This window comes from Sus scrofa, chromosome 2 (genome assembly GCF_054392235.1).
Source record: "Sus scrofa isolate SSC_HxYL_T2T_F1_AM1 chromosome 2, Sscrofa_HxYL_maternal_Yorkshire_Landrace_v2.0, whole genome shotgun sequence".
NCBI lineage: Eukaryota > Metazoa > Chordata > Mammalia > Artiodactyla > Suidae > Sus > Sus scrofa.
This window is the reverse complement of record NC_139384.1, coordinates 106,152,568-106,171,693: the sequence shown is the minus strand read 5'-3', so window position 1 is coordinate 106,171,693 and position 19,126 is coordinate 106,152,568. Positions and strand designations below refer to the sequence as shown.

Sequence of the window (19,126 nt, the reverse complement as noted above, 5' to 3'; positions counted from 1 at the left end):
AGGGCCCATGGTTTAACCAAATATGCCATACTACTTTTTAAAAAATATTTTAATATATTTTTAATGTACTTATTGGGCATATTAGGTTTGAAGTAGGAATTCAGCTTTATTTTTGGACTACTTAGGTAGAGGAGAAACCATCAAAGAGGAATATAAACACTTCATCATCAAGGTGGGAGTAAAGCAAGGGATTTGGTAGACCTTGTTGGTGTACTGCTGAGATTTAAGATAAGGAAAAGATAATTTGGCAAGATGAAGTAATGTTGATGGTAGGCATTTTAATGGAATGGTCTGAAGCAGAAGTCAGATGGGAATCGTGTCATGGATTTGAGAACATAGAAACAGTGAGAACAAGTCTTTCAAAAAGTGGCTGTGTATTTGAGGAAGGAGAGAACCTGTAGAATAAAAGAAAGTTACTGTTATTTTTTAGAAAAGTGAAAGGTGTTATAATGCTGATATGAAGGATTTAAATAGAGAAGAAATTAAGGAAGATATAAGAGGGAACCTATTCAGTGGTTGAGGTTTCTCAAAAATTAGAGAGAGGATGGGGCTCTGAAGCATAGATAGAGAGATTTGCTTTATACTGAAGATGGTCTGTTATTTCTAGAGGATGTATGTGGAAGAAGACTGGTACAAATGCAAGTGATTATGAGCTTGTTGGTGGCAAGTGAGAATTCCCATTTGATGCTGTTATATTCTCTGTAAAGTGTAAGATGTCCACTCAATGGAGAGTTAAAAGTTTGATGAGAAGGGCAGGGGGTAATTTAGGAGTTTGGGGTTAGCAGATACAAATTACTATACATAAAATAGACAAAACAGCAAGGTCCTACTGTATAGCATAGGGAACAATATTCAATACCTTATGACCTATAATGGAAAAGAATGTGAAAAAGGATATTTTTTTACTCACTTTGCTGTACATGAGAAACTAACACAACATTGTTAATCAACTATACTTCAGTTAAAAAATAAAGAAAAAAATAAGTTTGAGGGAGATTGGAGGTATAAAGAGATGGAAGAAAGTTTGAATTAGGTATTAGAACAAAAGAAGGATTGATGAGAACAAACTAAGGGCATTTTTGGACTTTCTTGGAAGCCCGCTGACTAGAAATTGGTGATGATAGCATGAATTAAATTTTTTTTCATAGGAACTTTCAGGCAAGTTCTGCTGTCACATTTAATATAGATAATGCTCTTGAGCTTGCTAAACTAGTGTTTTAAGTGTGTTATATAGAGTAAATTTGGAAAAGATGAAAAAAAATCACTGTTTTTCATTTTGGTACCCTTACATAATGGAGAGCATTTCTTGGGAATAGAATTTGAATGTGTGTGCTACTTTATTTAACTTTTTTTGATATGGATGTAATCTTTGGATAACTTATAGAGAATTAGTTTAAGTTTAAACATATGTGGTCTTAAATACCTAAATGGCAGAATAATATGTATTTTGATAGTAAACCCATATTTCTTAAAGTATAATTTTCCAAATGTATGGAAAGTTTTCCAGCAGCGTCCTCAAATCTAAATTCATTCGTTGTTAAACTTGTTTGTCTGTTTCTTTACACAGGGTGTGATAGGTATACAGCTGGTTGTTACCATGGTGATGGCCAGTGTCATGCAGAAGATTATACCTCACTATTCTCTTGCTCGCTGGCTACTCTGTAATGGCAGGTAAGGCAAGGATAGGCTGATTTTGACTGGCACTTTAAAATCTCTGTTTGGTTTACTGGGCTGATTAACTTCCTAGAAATAAAGTGCTAATTCCAATATTATAAAAACATGAAAGGGGGAAATAATGAGAAAAACCTAGCTTTCTTATTTCTCTTATTTTGAGAGAATAGTAGTTTATCTGTTTAACTCAAAGGCAATAGGGTCATGGTAGAGAATTTAGTACCTTGCTTCTCTGTCCCTTTTTGCCCATTGCCACTGAAAATACCACATGACTTTTCCAGTTGGTTGAGAAGAGGAAGAAACTATAAATTGCAGGACCTAAATGGTTTCACTGTTGGAAAAAATGACTCAAAGCACATGTCTTATTATTGAGAATTTATTATGAGAGATAGAGGTTCTCTGTTTTACTGTAGAGAATTTTCAACTTTAATTTAGGAAAGAGAGCATGAAATTATTTTGTAGGATTTTAATTTTGTTTATTGTACTGGAAGCTTGCTACTATCTGCACTCCTTCTGTAGAGGAGTGAAATTACCTTGCTGAAATTTGTATAATAAATGAATAAAATTAAAAGTAAAGAAGTTAAATATAGGAGATACAGTAACGCAAAAGCAGTAAAGTTCTGCACACAGAAATACTTATCATAGTCTTGTGTAATTATGAGAATTAAATGATAGATTTGTGGTTTTACTCCAGTTAGTCATCTCTAATAAATAACCAAATTCTGTTATTTGTATGTCAGTTTTCTTTTGATCTTTTTTTTTTTGTTCCTTTTTAGGGCTGCACCCTTGGCATATGGAGCTTCCCAGGCTAGGGGTTGATTCAGAGCTACAGCTGCCAGCTTATGCCACAGCCACAGACAACCATATGGGATCTGAGCCGCATCTGTGACCTACACTTAAGCACATGGCCATGCTGGATCCTTAACCCACTGAGCGAGGCCAGGGTTCGAACCCGCATCCCCATGGATCCTAGTCAGGTTCATTAACCGCTGAGCCACGAACGGAACTCCCTTGTTTAGATCTTTTGAAGTTAGAAAAGAATGGATAGCTCTTATCCACCTAATGATTTCATACACTGCAAGACAAGTAGTAAGCCATTCTATCCACAAAGCTTAAATTTTCTGCATAGTATTTATTTTCTCTAAGGAATTTATTTTCTGGTTTAAATTATATTCTTCTCTAATGTTTTATACTTTTTTCATATGTGTTTAAATATAGGAAAATATTTAGCCTGCTTAAAATACTTAGACTATTTTAAAAGTTGTTTTGTACGTTGATATGCATGTACACGTATATGTAACGTGTGAGAGAAGAGCAGTTTAAAAATGTATATTTTATTAGCAAATTACTGACTAAAGTTTTATTAAAGTTGAAAGCCTCATCAAAGCTACTTATAAGTGAAAAAAATCAATAATCTGTGACTAGTTTTTAATTCTGTAGGTTTATGCCTTGCGTAGCTTGCTTACTTTTTTTGCTTAGCAAAAACCCTTTTCCCTAAGTGAATATCATTAATTCTAAATAAATGGAATCTGAGGTAATAAATTAATAAAATACGTATTAAGGTCACTGCGTGAGGACAGGAGCTCCAGGGTAGTTTATTTTCTACTGAGAATTGCAGAATCTAGACTTTGCTTATGTTGAGTCTCTAAAGAGACTTCCGGATCTCTTTTTGGTTTTAAAGATCTTGGCAGCCTTGTCTCTAGGCAGTTTCTACTTTTTTACATAATTTATGTTTTATTTGCTTCTATCAAAATTGTATTCACCAGTAAAAACTAAAATGTCAGAGATTAAAACTGATTCTCTTTGTTAATGGAACAATGTATTATATTTTGCAAATTTTTACTTTTTTGATAAGTATATGTCATAAGCATACCTACTGCTAATTTGAAGAGAAGCTTATCCTTCAGAAATAAACTTTTTGTGACCTTTCTTTTAAATTTTTTTTTCTCCTTTTTTTTTTAGGGCTGCACTTGCAGCATTTGTAAGTTCCTAGAGCTAGGAGTTGAATTGAAGCTGCAGCTGCTGGCCTATGCCATAGCCACAACAACGCCAGATCTGTGCTGCATCTGTGACCCATGCCACAGCTTGAGGCAATGCCAGATCCTTAACCAATGGGCAAGGCCTGTGATCGAACCTGCATCCTCATGGATATTAGTCTGGTTCTTAACCTGCTGAGCCACAATAGGAACTCCTGTTTGTGATCCTCATTTGCTTTTATAAATAGGTTAATTTATATTGTTGCTTAATTCCAAATTGGATTCCAAGATAGCAGTCAGGACTTTTTAGTGATAGTTACTCTTCTGCTATAGTTGCATTTCCTTTGTGGTTTTTGTTTGCTTTGCTGTGTTCTTAAGGTCAACTACTTTTCTTTAGTGTTAATTCTGAAATTTTTAGGTTATGAAGTTATGTTGTTAACTAGCTTTGTTGGATAAGATTATTGATTTTATCATTTTGGGAGAATTACTTTTTTTTTATAACCTTTTGTAATATGAAATGATACTGTTTTAATATTAAAACTAAAATCTCTTCTAAATTGTTCATGTAAAAATATTATTGATCAGAAATGACAGTTTGCATTTTAAACCTTATGATGCTGGTGAGTTGAAGAAAGAGAAAGGAAAGATCTGAAGGCCTTTTTTATTGTCTATAAAATGCTTAAAGGAGTTAAATTCCTATAAAGGAATTTAAGAGGAGAGGCTTATGAGGACTTAAAATTATGAATACTGTAGGATGGTTTGGGAGTGCCTTTATTGAATAGAGTTATTTAGTAGAACTATTCAAATGTAGATACCATGATAGATTAATCATGAGTATGGCAGGAGAAACCTCTTTTTAGTCTTGATATCTGTCAACTTTAATATTTATCCCACTAGTATTATACCTTCAAATTATAAGTATTCGTATTGTTCTTAAAAGTTATGGCTTCTCTTTTTATCATGTAAATTAGTTTCTGTCCATATCACTCATTAACCTCTGTCTCTTTTAGAATGGAAAATGTGCACTGGCACCTGATTCTGTTATGTTGACTTAATGAGTAAGCCTGCCATTTTCCTGAAGAAGTCAGTACCTTGAAAGAATTAGCAGTTTTTGCATATAAATTAGCTTGTTGATTAATATTCATATTTAAAAATTGGCTAGTTTTCTAGCTCTTGTTTATTTATTTATTTTTTTTTTTGCCTTTTTTTTTTTTTTTTTTTTTTGTCTTTTTAGGCCCGCACCCTTGGCATATGGAGGTTCCCAGGCTAGGGGTCTAATTGGAGCTTCAGCCGCCAGCCTATGTCAGAGCCATAGCAATGCCAGATCTGAGCCTTGTATGCGACCTACGCCACAGCTCACGGCAATGCTGGATTCTTAACCCACTGAGCAAGGCCAGGGATCGAAACCGCAATCTCATGGTTCCTAGTTGGATTTATTTCTGCTACGCCATGATGGGAACTCCTCTAGCTCTTGTTTAATAACAGTTCTATATCATTAGTATTGTAGATCTCTAGTTTTTTTTTTTTTAATTGATAATCTTTAGCCTCTTTTAATTCCACTACTACTACCTTTATAATGTTTCAAAACTTTGCACTGATAAAGTTTTCTATTTCTCTTGTCTCATTTGGATCTGTACACTCTGACCTCGGTAGAAGAGATGTGTTGAGATTTGCTATAACATCAGAAATCTCAGTGTCTGAACTTATATACAAGTTTCTCATTTAGTTCCTCAAATAGGAATCAGGGTCAAGTGGGGGAACCTGAGAGGGGTCAGGCAGCTATCAACCTAGATCTTTCACAAAATTCAAGCTGATTCAAGGATTCAGCTATCCTTCAGGTGGTTACTTAGGGATTTTAGGCTGCTTCTTTCTCATGTCTCCTGTGTTCCTTCTACTACCTTGGAGTCCTAACAGATGCTATACCAGTTGGCAAGTAAAGAGAGTGTGGGTAGTGGATTTTTTAGAAGATTCTGGGGTCAAGCTTAGAAGTAGATGTATCATTTCTGCCCACATTATATAGTCTGGAGCTCTGTGACTGGTTTAGTCAAAGTGCAAGAGAGGTTTGGAAATGTACTTTGCATTGGAAGTAAAAGCAGGATTGGTGAGTGTGTTTAGTCCTTTTTTTTTTTTTTTTGTCTTTTCTAGGACCTCGCCCGCGGCATTTGGAGGTTCCCAGGCTAGCGGTCCAATAGGAGCTGTAGCTGCTGGCCTATGCCACAGCCATAACAATGCGAGTTCCAAGCCACGTCTGCAGCCTACACCACAGCTCATGGCAACCCCAGATCCTTAACCCACTGAGTGGATCCTTAACCCACTGAGCGAGGCCGGGGATTGAACCTGCAACCTCATGGTTCCTAGTCAGGTTCGTTAACCACTGCACCATGACAGGAACTCCTGTTTAGTCCTTCTTTGCTGTAGTTAATACTATCTCCATTTTTACAGATGAGAAAATTTTGGCTTTATTTATGTTCACTAACTAAAAAATGAAACAGATCCAGGCCTCTTACTCTGGAAGTCTGATTTCCTAATCTAGTATTTATTTGATTTATGTTGCTCATCAACCCCAGACCCATGTCCTGGAACTGACTATTCGAACAGAGTTTTGAATTTGATAGAGATGAACTTTTCTGCAACCACTGTGACTTTTGTTGGCAATTTACAGAGTAATTTACGATTTTTGTTTTTCTGCCTTTTTTTCCTAGCTGTATTTAGCCTTCTAGAAGATAGCCTCAGGTTATAGGTAGTGTATGGTTTCTATTTACTTACTGTATTTTCTTATGGCTTTTCTAGGACAATTTAGTCACCCTTTATTCTAAACTAAATTAAAAGGCACATCAGCATGTTTCTGATTACCACAAACATGCTACATATGAATTAGAGTTTAATAAGTATCTGTTAAAATTATACCTCTTGTGTCATCGTTTGAGATTACATTTATTCCATGTTACTAAATTATTCTGTATTCCATTCCAGTTTTTTTAATAGAAAAATGTTTTTCTTCTAGAGAGTATTATTAGTTCTCCTCTTTTGCATGCCTTTTTATATGACTATCAGACTTCATTGAGGCATTCCTGTTTTAACAAGAATTTAAGTAGCCAGATCATTTCTGCCATAACCTGTGAGCATGTTACTGATCTTGAAAAACTCAGCTATGTGGAGTCTAGCTCTCCTCCCCAAAGGAAAGAAAAATTGTGGGAAGCTGGTTTCTCTGTACCTTTACTGTGAACTGCTTTCCCTGACTCAAGGAACACTTGTTCTAAACATTGCTCAGATAGCCCGAAGACATTAATTTTTTATTGTGTCAAACGTACTACTGATTTGTAGCCAAAGTATTCTCTACTGTCTATTGTAATTGAAGTTCCTTTTTATTTTGAAGTTTGCTTGGCCCCTCTTTTCATGGAGAGGTAAGTGATAGGTTACATTCTTTGTACATTTGAATAGTGGGTGTGCATGAGGAGTAGGATTTTGCTTTTCTCCTTTATAGCTTCCTTGCTGAACCTGCCTTCCATTTTCCTGATTGTTCAGCTCAAACCTTATGCATTTTTCTCTACCCCTTTATCTCCCTAGGTTCTCACTTTGGTCTGCTACTTCCCTTCATATGTCCCTGATTGAAAATATATTATGGTTGGATTTATTCTGATTTTGTCTCATCCTATATTGGGTAAAGAGGGTGGTGTATCAACACCCTATGTGACTGCTCTTAATTCTTTTTGCCTGCTGTCTTTTGCATGTTGCCTGATTCAAGAATTTGCAAATTCCCTTTGGTGACAGAAACCTACTATTCAAATGCACAGTAGGTGGGACCTATGACCTAAGGGAAAGGTTTAAACCTTCAGCTACAACCCTTATGGAATGCCTGAGTCCTTGCTCTCTTGCCTTAGCTGTCTCAACTTCCAGTTCCAGAATGTCATATTCTAGTAAAGTTTCCAATAAATAACAAGAGAATGTATATGTGCAATAAATTATATTTTGTTTACTTGTACTGATGGGTTTTCTAGATTTTAGGTAGTATTTGTTTTCCCTTGGTTTTTTTTTTTTTTTTCCCCACTCGTAAATAATTATGGAGATTTAGGTTGGAGACTAAAACTGTCTTTAGTGACCCATGTTGTGAAAGAGTTTTCTGTGATTATTTTTTAAAGCTTTTTTAGCTTGTTCTCAGTACTAAGCTTTTCCATATTTGTTCATGTTCATATTTTCATTTTAAATTTATGAAATTTTTACTTCTCCAAATTTTTTAAGTAATTTGCTTTAAATGGCATTGCTGCTTAATTTTTTTAGAATCTAGATCAATTCTTTCTATATTTTTTGACATTTATTTTTTCAGTACTGTTGAACTGCCTTAGTAAGGTTGTAGTCTGACATTTTATATGAGTTTCAAATACAAGGAAATTATTGAAAAATAGTTTCAGTAATTTAGTGGAGTATAACACTAAGTTGGCTTTGTTATCTGAGACAGTGCAGACAGTCTGAACATAAGTGAAAAGAGCCACTGAATAGCCAAGGTAAATGTCATAAAATACAAATATAACTTAACTGCAAGAAGTTCATTTTTTAGTCAGATTCTATTAGTACTTACTCTTTTTTCAAAAAGTTTTTTCTGTTACTGACAATACATGCCTATGATGTAGAAAAAAATGGTTAATTAATAAAAAGGAAGAGTAAGAGGTAATGGACTGTATTCCTGTCAACTAAAGACAGTCTCTCTGTGGATTTCGTTGTATTTCCTTCTCATCTTTTCTATTCATATTTTTCCTTCATGGATGTGATTATATTGTGTGTAATTGTACATCATGTTCTTTTTGCTTAACATGTTAACGTAAGGTGTTTTTCTTTAATTGTATTTTTATAACGGTTATTATTATCATCAAATCTAAAGCTAATGAACTTCTACATCTGTCTTCTAAGCCCATATTTGAAAAGCCTAGTGCAGCAGTGGCAAGCACATTGCAGGTCATTTTGCAAAGGAAAAGACCAGAATTTGAGACCAGAAGTTAAAGTATATTTGAGGGAAATCATATGATATGATGTCATACTGTGTGGGAAGCACTGGCTGTTGAAGCAAATTGTGCAGCTGTACTCGTAGGTTTTACTTTTGATTCACAAACCTTAGATGGCTACTCCATGCTGCTGGCAGTCTGTGTGTGTTCCACTTCTCAGACAACTTTTCAACTTAAATCCTTTCTTCAAACATTTATTCATGCCTGCCTCAGCCTCACTCTATGCTCCTAAAATGAGAACCTATCACTCTCATCTTCATTGCCACCAAACCCACGATTCTAGTTATACATTCAGCCTCTCTTTGTTTCTTTAAAATGTCATATATTTTAACTTTGGCCTACGGAGGGAGTGTCTTGCTATCAAGACCCAATTCCTACATTTGTGTTCCATACCCCATTCCCTCTAACCTTCACCTAGACTTTACCTCTTTGGCCATTTCCACTCTTCTGTGCCATTAATTGCTTCATTTCTGCTGGATTATTCCTGTTAGTACACACACTGTTTTAAAAAATTCAAGGTTGCCATTGAAAATAAGAACAACAAATAACAAAAAGTCAACCCTGCCTGCCTGCCTTCTTAAAAAACAAAGCCCGTCCCATTATCATTCCTTAGTTTTTGCCCTGTTGCTCTGTTTTCCTTCTTAGCTGGATTTTGTTACATCCTTGTCATTACCTCAACTTTCCCACTTACTTATTAACTATTTAATAATAGTTAAATAGTTTTGTCATGTTTTATTTTGCACTAAGGTGATCTTATTAATTCCTATGAATTTAAATACTGTAATTATATAATAGCCCCAGGTTATTGCTGAGCTCCGGATTCTGATATACAGTAGCCCTCTTGACATTTTCATTTGATGCTTCATAGGTGCTTAAAAACTCAGCATGTTTAAACTCTTGGTTTCTTCCTGCTCTACTCCGTGTCAGAAAATGTACTACCATCTTCCTCACATCAGAAATGTAAATATCATCTGTGGAGTTCCTGTCGTGGCGCAGTGGAAATGAATGTGACTAGTATCCATGAGGATACAGGTTCAGTCCCTGGCCTCACTCAGTGGGTCAAGGATGCGGGGTTGCTGTAGGTCAAAGATGTAGCTTGGATCTGGCATTGCTGTGACTGTGGCATAGGCCAACGACTACAGCTCCAGTGCTACCTCTAGCCTGGGAACTTCCGCTGAGGGCGTGGCCCTAAAAAAAGCCAAAAAAAAAAAAAAAAAAAGAGAGAGAGAAATGTAGAGATCATCCTTTATTCCATCTTTTTTTTTCCATTCCTTATCTTTAGTCCATTAACAAGACCCATTGAAGTTTGAAATATATTTCCCTGCTATTCTGGCCTTGTTCTAATTCACGGAGCAGCAAGAGAAATCTTAAAATGTACATCAAATTATTTCTCTCTCGTTTTGAAACCATTATTTTAGCATAAAATCTATACTCCACACCATTGACTCAGGAGGCTTTTCGTGACGTAGTCCCTTTTATCTCTTCAGCCTCCCTCATATGTTTCTCCTTGAATATGGTGCTGCTGCTTCCTTGGCCTTTTGGTTACAACAGTGTTCTATATTCTTTCATGCTTTTGTGCTTTTGGACATGCTCTACTCCGTGTGGAATGCTCTCCATTTCCATTCTTTTAGTTTGCTGGGCAAGGGTCGGTTCAGAGAGGTTTCCTAACTTAATATCTAAGGTTTGTGTCTTATTCTCACTATTTGATTCTTTTGTGTAGTATCCAATTAATGATGTTTGTCTTTTTAAAAAATTTATTAAATTCTGCCCCAACTGAAATAAAAACATTGAGATATCAGGGACTGGCTTCATTGTGTGCGATTATATATCCATTGCCTGACAGAATAATTGACCATGGTAGGTTCCAGAAATATCTGATTATCAATGGGTAGATGGATGGATGGATAGATGAGTAACAGATTGGAAGTGTCCCTAAGAGCACCCATCTGGCATTCTTGATTTTAACTTTGAACAATAATTGTTACTAATGAAGATGACCTGAATGTAATGAATGCAATCCATTTAGAAAAAATGGATTCACAAAATAAGATTAAACAAGTTGGAGACTATTTTAAAAGAAACTAGATCGTAGAAAGTGTAAAGGTATTAAAATATTTCATTATCCTAGGACTCTAAAAGTAACTTAAGTTTTTCTGTGGTACTGAGTTCACAGTTAATTATTTCTCTAAGAAATAAAAAACTAATTTTACTCTTTATAAATGAGTTATTGCTTGCAAGTTCTTTTAAATGTTATGCACCCAGTCCTCATTATTTGTAGATTCTGTACTTTTGTGTCTTGCCTGTTTGCTAAACTTTATTTGTAACTCACAAATCCATACTTGCAATATTTTCAAGGTTATGCAGAGTGGTAGAAAATTTTAGTGGCATGTTCCCAGCTGAGGTCCAGGTTCCTAGTTGAGACTTTCTTGTTTTACCTGTCATAGTGTAAACAAGTGCCTGTTCTGTGATCTTTCCACTGACAAGGTTTTCACATTTTTGCTTTTTGTTGGTGATTTCATTATTTAAAACAGCCCCCAAGTGTAGTGCTGAAGTGCTTGATGTCTAGTTTGCTAAGCACAAGAAGGCTATGCTGTGCTTTATAGAGAATATTTACTAGAAATATTCACTAAACCCAAGAAAACATTATACTTATGATTACAGTTATTAGGTAAGCTTTGCTTAAGCCTGAGTTATATTACTCTTGACCATGAATTCAATATTAATGAATCAACAGTATATATTAAGTAAGGTATCTTGAAACAGAAACACACATAAAACAAGGTTTTATATTGATTAATTGATGGAGATGTTGTGAGCAGAGGCTTATGGGAACCTAACCCTGCATTTCTCCTAGGAGCAATGGTTTAATGTTCGTGACAACTTTATAGAACATAACTACCGTGAATAACGAGAATCGACTGTAAGTTAAAAGTCTGGACTTAAATCAAAATTTCAGGAAGTGCCCCCTCACCCATGTTAATTATCGTTTAGGGAATTTGGGTTGGAATATATATTTTATTTTAAAACCCTTAAACTAAGAAGAGAACTGAATTCATTTAGTGATCCTTTTGAGCACTTACTATATGACAGTAACTACTAATTTTGAAGTTTACTTGAAGTCAGTCATAAAATCTTCACTCCAAGAATCTGTAAGCTAGGAGAATATTCCATTTAAACCCAACTGGTCTGATACCAACTGCAATTCAGTTTTCATACTACCTACCTAGAGTTAGCACAGACCCTAGAGATTAAAGGCAAAGTCCTCCATAAAAATGCCCAGGCTTCGGATGCCAGCTGCAAGTTCTTGGAGTCCCTAGGCTTATGACACCCAGCTACTGGCTACATATTAGGGCATTTCCGTTACCCCCTCAGGTTAAGTAATTCCCTAGAACAGCAAACTCAGGAAAGTGTAGTGATTATACTTTTATTGTAAAGATTACACACAGGTATGGTTTGGGAAGGATCACAGAGTTTCCATGTCTTCTCTCTGTTGAGTAAGGGCATGTCACCCTCCAGGAACTTCGGTATTAAATAGCTAGGAAGCTCTCCTAGTTTCTGTGTCCAAAGATTTTATGAAGTTTCATTACATAAGTATGATTTTAAATCATTCACTATATGATTAAACTTAATCTTCAGCTCCCTTCCCCTTCCTAGAGGTCAGGTGGCTGAAAATTCCAACTCTAATCACACAGTTGGTATTTCTGATGACCATCCTCCATCTTGGAGCTATCTGGAGGTCCACATTCTTTTCACTCAGAAAATTCCGAGAGTGTTTGAAGCTCTGTGCTAAGAAGTGAGGACAATGATCAGATGTATTCTTTATTAAACCACAGAGAGACTGCTTTATAAAGTGTCAGAGGTAAATTAGGAGCTTCTCAGTAGGGGCGTAGGTGTTTACAAGCAGAGAAAAGAATATATGCAAAGATGCCAAGGGGTGAAAGAATTTGTGGAATAAATGTCATTTAGTCTATATAGAATGTCATGTTCAAAAAGGGAATTCTTGAAGGTGAGTCTGGTGAAGTAGACAGTAGTCAGATGTGAAAGGCTGTGAAAATAGGTGGTCACAAACCTTTTATTTGGCCTTGTAAGGTATGTTTTAGTTTTAATGCAAACTTTTTCTTTTTTTTGTCTTTTGTCCTTTTAGGGCCGCACCTGTGGCACATGGAGGTTTCCAGGCTAATCAGAGCTGTTGCTGCTAGCCTACACCAGAGCCACAGCAACGCCAGATCTGAGCCTCATCTGCAACCTACACCACAGCTCATGGCAATGCCTGATCCTTAACCCACTGAGCGAGGCCAAGGATCGAACCTGCAACCTCATCATTCCTAGTTGGATTTGTTTCCACTGCGGGAACTCCAATACAAACTTTCAAATACATACAAAGAGGAGAGAGAATAATATCAAGAATTCATAATGAATATGATGAGCTCCGATGTACTCATCTCCATGGCTGGTGGACAGTTCGTTTCATCTATACACCCTTTTTTCTCTCCTTCCCTCCAATAACATTTTGTAGCAAATATTATTTCATTCATAGATATTTTAGTATGTATCTATGAAATATTGCTTCTACAAAATTACTATAATGACAATATTACAGCTAAAATTTTTAACAATAATTTCTTTATATCATTAAATATGCAGTCACAACTCAGATCGCCAGTTTGGCAGTATTTTTTTTTTTCTCTTATTTTTTAGGGACTCATCTGTGACATGGGAATTCCTAGGCTAGGTGGTTGAATTGGAGCTGCAGCTGCCAGTCTATGCCACAGCCACAGCAATGCGAGATCTGAGCAGTCTGCGACCTACACAGCAAGACTGGATCCTTAACCCACTGAACGAGGCCAGGGATTGAACCCACATCCTCATGGATACTAGTAGAGTTTCTTACCGCTGAGTCACAACGGGAACGCCCCAGTTTGGCAGTATTTTTAAAAACAGCAAATAGGCAGTAGCATTTTTTTTAAAATTAGGGTATTTCACTTAAAAAATTTAGATTTTGGAGTTCCTGTCGTGGCGCAGTGGTTAATGAATCCGACTAGGAACCATGAGGTTGCGCGTTCCATCCCTGCCCTTGCTCAGTGGGTTAACGATCTGGCGTTGCCATGAGCTGTGGTGTAGGTTGCAGACACGGCTTGGATCCCGCGTTGCTGTGGCTCTGGCATAGGCCGGTGGCTACAGCCCCGATTTGACCCCTAACCTGGGAACCTCCATGTGCCACAGAAGCAGCCCAAGAAATGGCAAAAAGACAAAAAAAAAAAATTAGATTTTTATGGTTGAAAAACTTGGTAACTCTTATCAACTAGGTGTCTGTTTCTTTTTTTATAACAGCAAGACTTTGGTCAAAGTCCTTGCCTAGCCGCCTTACTCACTGCTTTACCCTCTGAGGAGTCTTGGAAAGGATTTAATCCAGCATGTATCTTGATAAGATTTGCATTATGGAAAAATAAAGGTGGGATCAGAATGCATTTAGGGGAGAGTCCAGGGGAAAAGAAAGGAACCATTTAGAGAGTTTTGCCATAGTCAGAGCTAGAGAGGAAGATATGCTAAACTTTTGAGGACCTTTTAGGGGAGTAGGCAAGTTTAGAATTTTAAGAGTTAAAGAACAGAATTGATGATAACATGTGGAAAGGGCATGTTGAATGTAGAACCCAAATATCAAACTTAGGTGGCTGGCAGATAGGACGTTCAGATGAGACAGGAAATTTAGAATGGGTAGGTAGGGGCTTGGAAAGGAAAAAAATGACTCATGGATGTTTTGACTGAGTGATGGATGTAAATACAACCAGTTGGAGCCCTAACTGAAGAGGGTTAGATATAGCCAAGATTAAAGAGTTTTGTAAATACAGCACTTTACTCAAATTCTTATACACCTGAAGTGTGAAAATTCTCCAGCTAAATTAGAGGAAGAAAAGAAAGGAAAACAAAACTGATAGTTTTGAGGCCATTCAGAGGACTCTCTTTTTAAGACAAATCAGTTCTTTCTGTGTGAATGAAAGATGGGTAGAGAATTCTAATGTGCTTCTGCCTGCTTGCCTGCAAAATTCATGCCATTTATTGTTAAAGTTAGCCAGTATCATCTTAGTATCTATGTTAATACACTGTAAGTTCTAAGAAAAATACTTACAAACAGCATTGCAGGGTCTGCCATCTAGTAAGTGCTTGGTAAATTTGCTAGATTTGAATTAAGGCTTAAGAAGTAATGTCTGTTACAGATGGGAGTTTTTTATCTTTTATTTCCCTGCAGTGTCATCATAAATAGGAAATTCAATAAATATTTGTAGAATAAATGAATAATTCTAGTGACTTTAATTCTTTATTTAAAAGAATTACTTTTTTCTTAGTTTGAGATGGTATCAACATCCTACAGAAGAGGAATTAAGAATTCTTTCAGGAAAGCAGCAAAAAGGGAAAAGCAAAAAAGATAGGTAAGTTATATTTTGGGGCTTGTTTTACATATATAACAAAATTTATGTAAACATATTTTGGTTAAAGGAACATTTACTGGTTATGCCATAAACAGTTGATAAATCTGAGATCAAAACCCAAGGAAATGGAGTTCCCGCTGCTATACATTGGGGATTGGCAGTGTCTCTGGAGCACTGGGATGCAGATTCAATCCCTGGCTTGGCTCAGTGGGTTAAGGATTCAGTGTAGGTTGCAGCTGTGGTTTGGATCAGATCCCTGGCCAGGATCTGATCCTAGCCCAGAACTGCATATGCCCTGGGGCAGCCAAAAAAAGAAAAACAAATTGAATCACCCTCTAAGAAAATCTGATATGTAGTAATCTAATACGTAAGCAGAAAAGTGATTATTTTACTTAAGAACCGGGAGAGGGAGGTTTAGTGGGGGGAGATCCATCCATCCCTATGTTATCACCTAAGATAGTACTTTTCCAAATTTGGCTACCACTCAGTATGATCATATTGGGCAAACTCATTTGCTTTCTTTACCTGTTTCCTCATTTTTTAAATAAACGTGGTGGGAAATAAAATTTCTTAGGTCCTCTTCAGGCCCCTGAATATTATGCTTAAAGTTTATGAAGAAAGCTGCCTACTAATAAACCTCACTGAACGGACCACAGAAACCTCATCTGTGAAGTAGAAGGGCCCAAACATAGTAATTTTGAAGGATTCTTCTGGCTCTAAAGTTTTATATCCTGATTTATATTGAATTTTCAAGGAAAGTGCATGTTAATTAGCCTCTCTAAATGGACCTTAGTTTCCTTAGCTGGGGACCACTTCTTAAGATCTGAAACTGTGGTGCTAATATATTAGAAAATGTCAGTGACAACATATTGTCACCTAATTTCTCATGTATATCATAAAAATTATACTAATGTAGGCTAATGGATTTATAGGTACTAAAAAATTCTTTAAACATTAATGATTAATTGGCATGAAATTAGAAATTTGAGGAGGCTGTTTTTCTGATCTTGCTACCATTTTTTCACTTACTACAAATATACTTTCAAACTCATTGGAATGTTACATGTAAATGCTCCTCTGTGTTCCAGTAGTTATGTTCTTTAATAAAATATTTCTGCCTGGTATAATTTTAAAAACACTTTACACAGTCTTAATTTAGCCCACTCAGTAACCCTGAGTATTAATTTAATTTATATTTTTTACTAATGAGGAAGCTGTTGACCAAAGATTTAAATGAGTTACTTGGAGCTCCCACTGTGGTGCAACAGGATCTGCGGCCTCTTGGAAGCCACTGGGATGCAGGGTTTGACGCCCAGCAGAGTGGATTAGAGATCAGGTGTTGCTGCAGCTGTGGCTTAAGTCACGAGTACTGCCTCAGTCCCTGGCCTGGGAGCTCCATATGCTGCAGGGCAGCCAAAAATTACATTAAAAAAACAAAACAAAACAAAACAGTTACTCAAATTGACATAACTAGTAAGAGCCAGGATTTTAATCCGTGTCAGTGTTTAGTTTCAGTATTTCTTTTTAAATTCCACCTGTGCCTTTTCATAGGTATCATGGTCAACATTTGTAAAGCTTAGTTATAAAGTATTTATTTTATAAACACTTGAATTCTTATTATATATGTTGTAGTCAATGATTTTGTTATTTATTTATTTAAAATTTCAGTTGATTTATGTATTTTTTAAATTTATTTATGCTCGCACCTGTGGCATGTGGGATTTCCTGGGCTAGGGGTTGAACCGGTGCCACAGCAGCAACTCAAGCCACAACAGTGACAACACTGAACCACTGGGCAACTCCAATAATTTTCTTATTTTGCGGTAACTTTTGTATGTTAAAAGTGCTTTATCTTTACAAAAAGTTGCAGTAACAACACTGTCCTGTTCCACCTAACCATATTATTATCTCATTTATTGACATAAAATAAAATTTTTACTGAGGTGTTACCTGTTTATATTGATTTAAGAATAAATGCAAATTTGTTGGTATTTTAATGATTGTTACTGAAACTTAGTTTATTACTTTCAGTTTATGTTTGATTTTGTTTATCTGAAGAATTCTGTTTTCCTCCATCTATGATTCCTAGTAAAATGAGTTCATCTTTCACATTTCTGAATTTCTCATGCACGTAAATCTTATTTTTTCATCTCTGACTTAATTATAGCTACAAGTCTGTTTATATGTATGTATGTGTGTATGTGTAATTTCAAAGTGAAATGCATTTTGTCTTCATTTCCTTTTACTGTTGTGCCTAAGAAAAGAGATGTTAGGCTGTCTTTAAGTCACAGGAGAGCAGGAAAAATTGGATGAAATGCTAAACTAGCAATCAAGGTTTTGTTGCCATCACTAGTTTAGATAACCCTTTCCCTGGTAATCTATATATTCTCATAATAATTTACATCCATATTTTGTAGTTCCCCTTTAAAAACATCTTTTGAGTACCATACCTCCTTTTTGATGAAATATTAGAAGTTCTTCCTTTTCATTGTAAAATTTATAACCTCATTTATAATTAGTTTGATACAAACACTTTAACAGTGAGGGTAACTTGTTTTTTGTGTCACTTGTCTGATTTTTATAGGAAATATAATGGTCACATTGAAAGTAAGCCACTAACCATTCCAAAGGATATTGATCTCCATCTAGAAACAAAGTCAGTTACAGAACTGGATACTTTAGGTAAGGGAAATCTGGGTAAAGTTTCTGTAAATCTCAGTTTTATGTTATGCTAGTGAAAGTAATTTTATCTATTGTTGTCACATTTTTTGTTTTTCTGATTAATTAAGTCCATTATACAGAGTATGAAATTTTTCTAAGAGCTTAGAAGCTCAAAATGACTTCATCTGAATTGAATTTTTCTATCCACCTAGCTTGTATTAAGCCTTATTTTTCCCATTTTTTTTCAGAAGAGGCTAACTTACACAAGTTTGTTATACAGTTTGTTTATGTTGAGTTTACAGTTAGTTTTCATTCTCTGAAATTCCATTCTAAATTGCCATCTATTCCAGTCTACTCCTTTTATTTGTTACTTCCAGAGATGCATTGTACATTTGTATTAAATTACTACACTTAGAACAATTCAACTTCATGCTCACATTTAGTAGAAAGGAAAGTGGTTTTAGAATAATGAGTTAGATTAGGAATAGGAAACTTTTTCAGGATTTACTTGTATCCACGGAGTGTCTCTGAATAAGTCATTCAGTTTTTTCCTTGTATCAGTATTTATAATTGAATAATAATAACTATAATGCTTTAAATTTAAAATAAAACTTATATGAAATTATTCAAATCCTAGAAGAGAAAGTCATCTAAGATGATATTGTTTACAACATTAGTTTTTAAACCTGTCTATATGTCAGAATCACCTAAGCTGCTCTTTATTTTTAAAGACTCCCCTTAACTACCATTAGAAACTCAGTAAATCTAGAGTGGGTTCTAGGAATTTGTATTATTTTAAAATGTTCTATTTGGTTCTGATATTTTGACCAGGTTTGAGAACTAAAGGCTTACATGGTAGGTGAGGAATTAAAATAAGACATTAAAAAATAATTCTGGTAATGCTGTATAGAATCATTTAATTTGGTCCTTCTTGGGTTAAATCATACCACCTCAACAAAGCCTTAATAGAGTCATCTAGCATCTCATATAGAATTATTTTATAATACAAAGTGGCTTCAATACATTTGAAAGTTAATTCTCCATTTATAAAGATTATATGTGCATGTATACATATATGGAAAGGATATGCTAGAAGATGTCAGTGAGGAACAATATAAATCAGCTGTTTCATGTCATTAAGACTGGCTATGTTGGAGTTCCCTTGTGGCACTGTGGGTTAAGGATCCAGCATCACTTTAGCGACTTGGGTAGCTGCTGTGGTGTGGGTTTGATCCCTGGCCTGGGGACTTCAACATGCCGTGCATGGACGCAGGTAAAAAAAATAAAAAATAAAAAAGGACTGGTTATGCCATCCTCTTTTTTTCTTTATAACTGTCTTTCATGCAAAATTTAAAACATGTGAAAGTGCTTGAACTTTTTAATTAGTTTTCAC

At 35.6% G+C, this 19,126-nt stretch overlaps 1 protein-coding gene across 11 annotated transcripts in view; it reads left to right on the top strand.

Annotated features, from left to right (window-relative positions):
• TMEM161B (transmembrane protein 161B) overlaps nucleotides 1-19,126 on the top strand; it is a 124,095-nt gene that overhangs the window by 21,084 nt on the left and 83,885 nt on the right. For 4 of the 11 annotated variants that reach the window (XM_003123774.6, XM_013994974.3, XM_021084517.2 and 1 more), the window contains 3 exons: nucleotides 1,568-1,671; nucleotides 14,989-15,072; nucleotides 17,657-17,754. In XM_003123774.6, the coding sequence (XP_003123822.3) occupies nucleotides 1,568-1,671; nucleotides 14,989-15,072; nucleotides 17,657-17,754 (286 nt within the window). Of the gene's footprint in view, nucleotides 1-1,567; nucleotides 1,672-7,023; nucleotides 7,052-11,498; nucleotides 11,565-14,988; nucleotides 15,073-17,656; nucleotides 17,755-19,126 lie in introns of those variants that run through there. The other 7 variants (XR_014838234.1, XM_021084523.2, XM_021084521.2 and 4 more) reach the window with 6 other exon arrangements.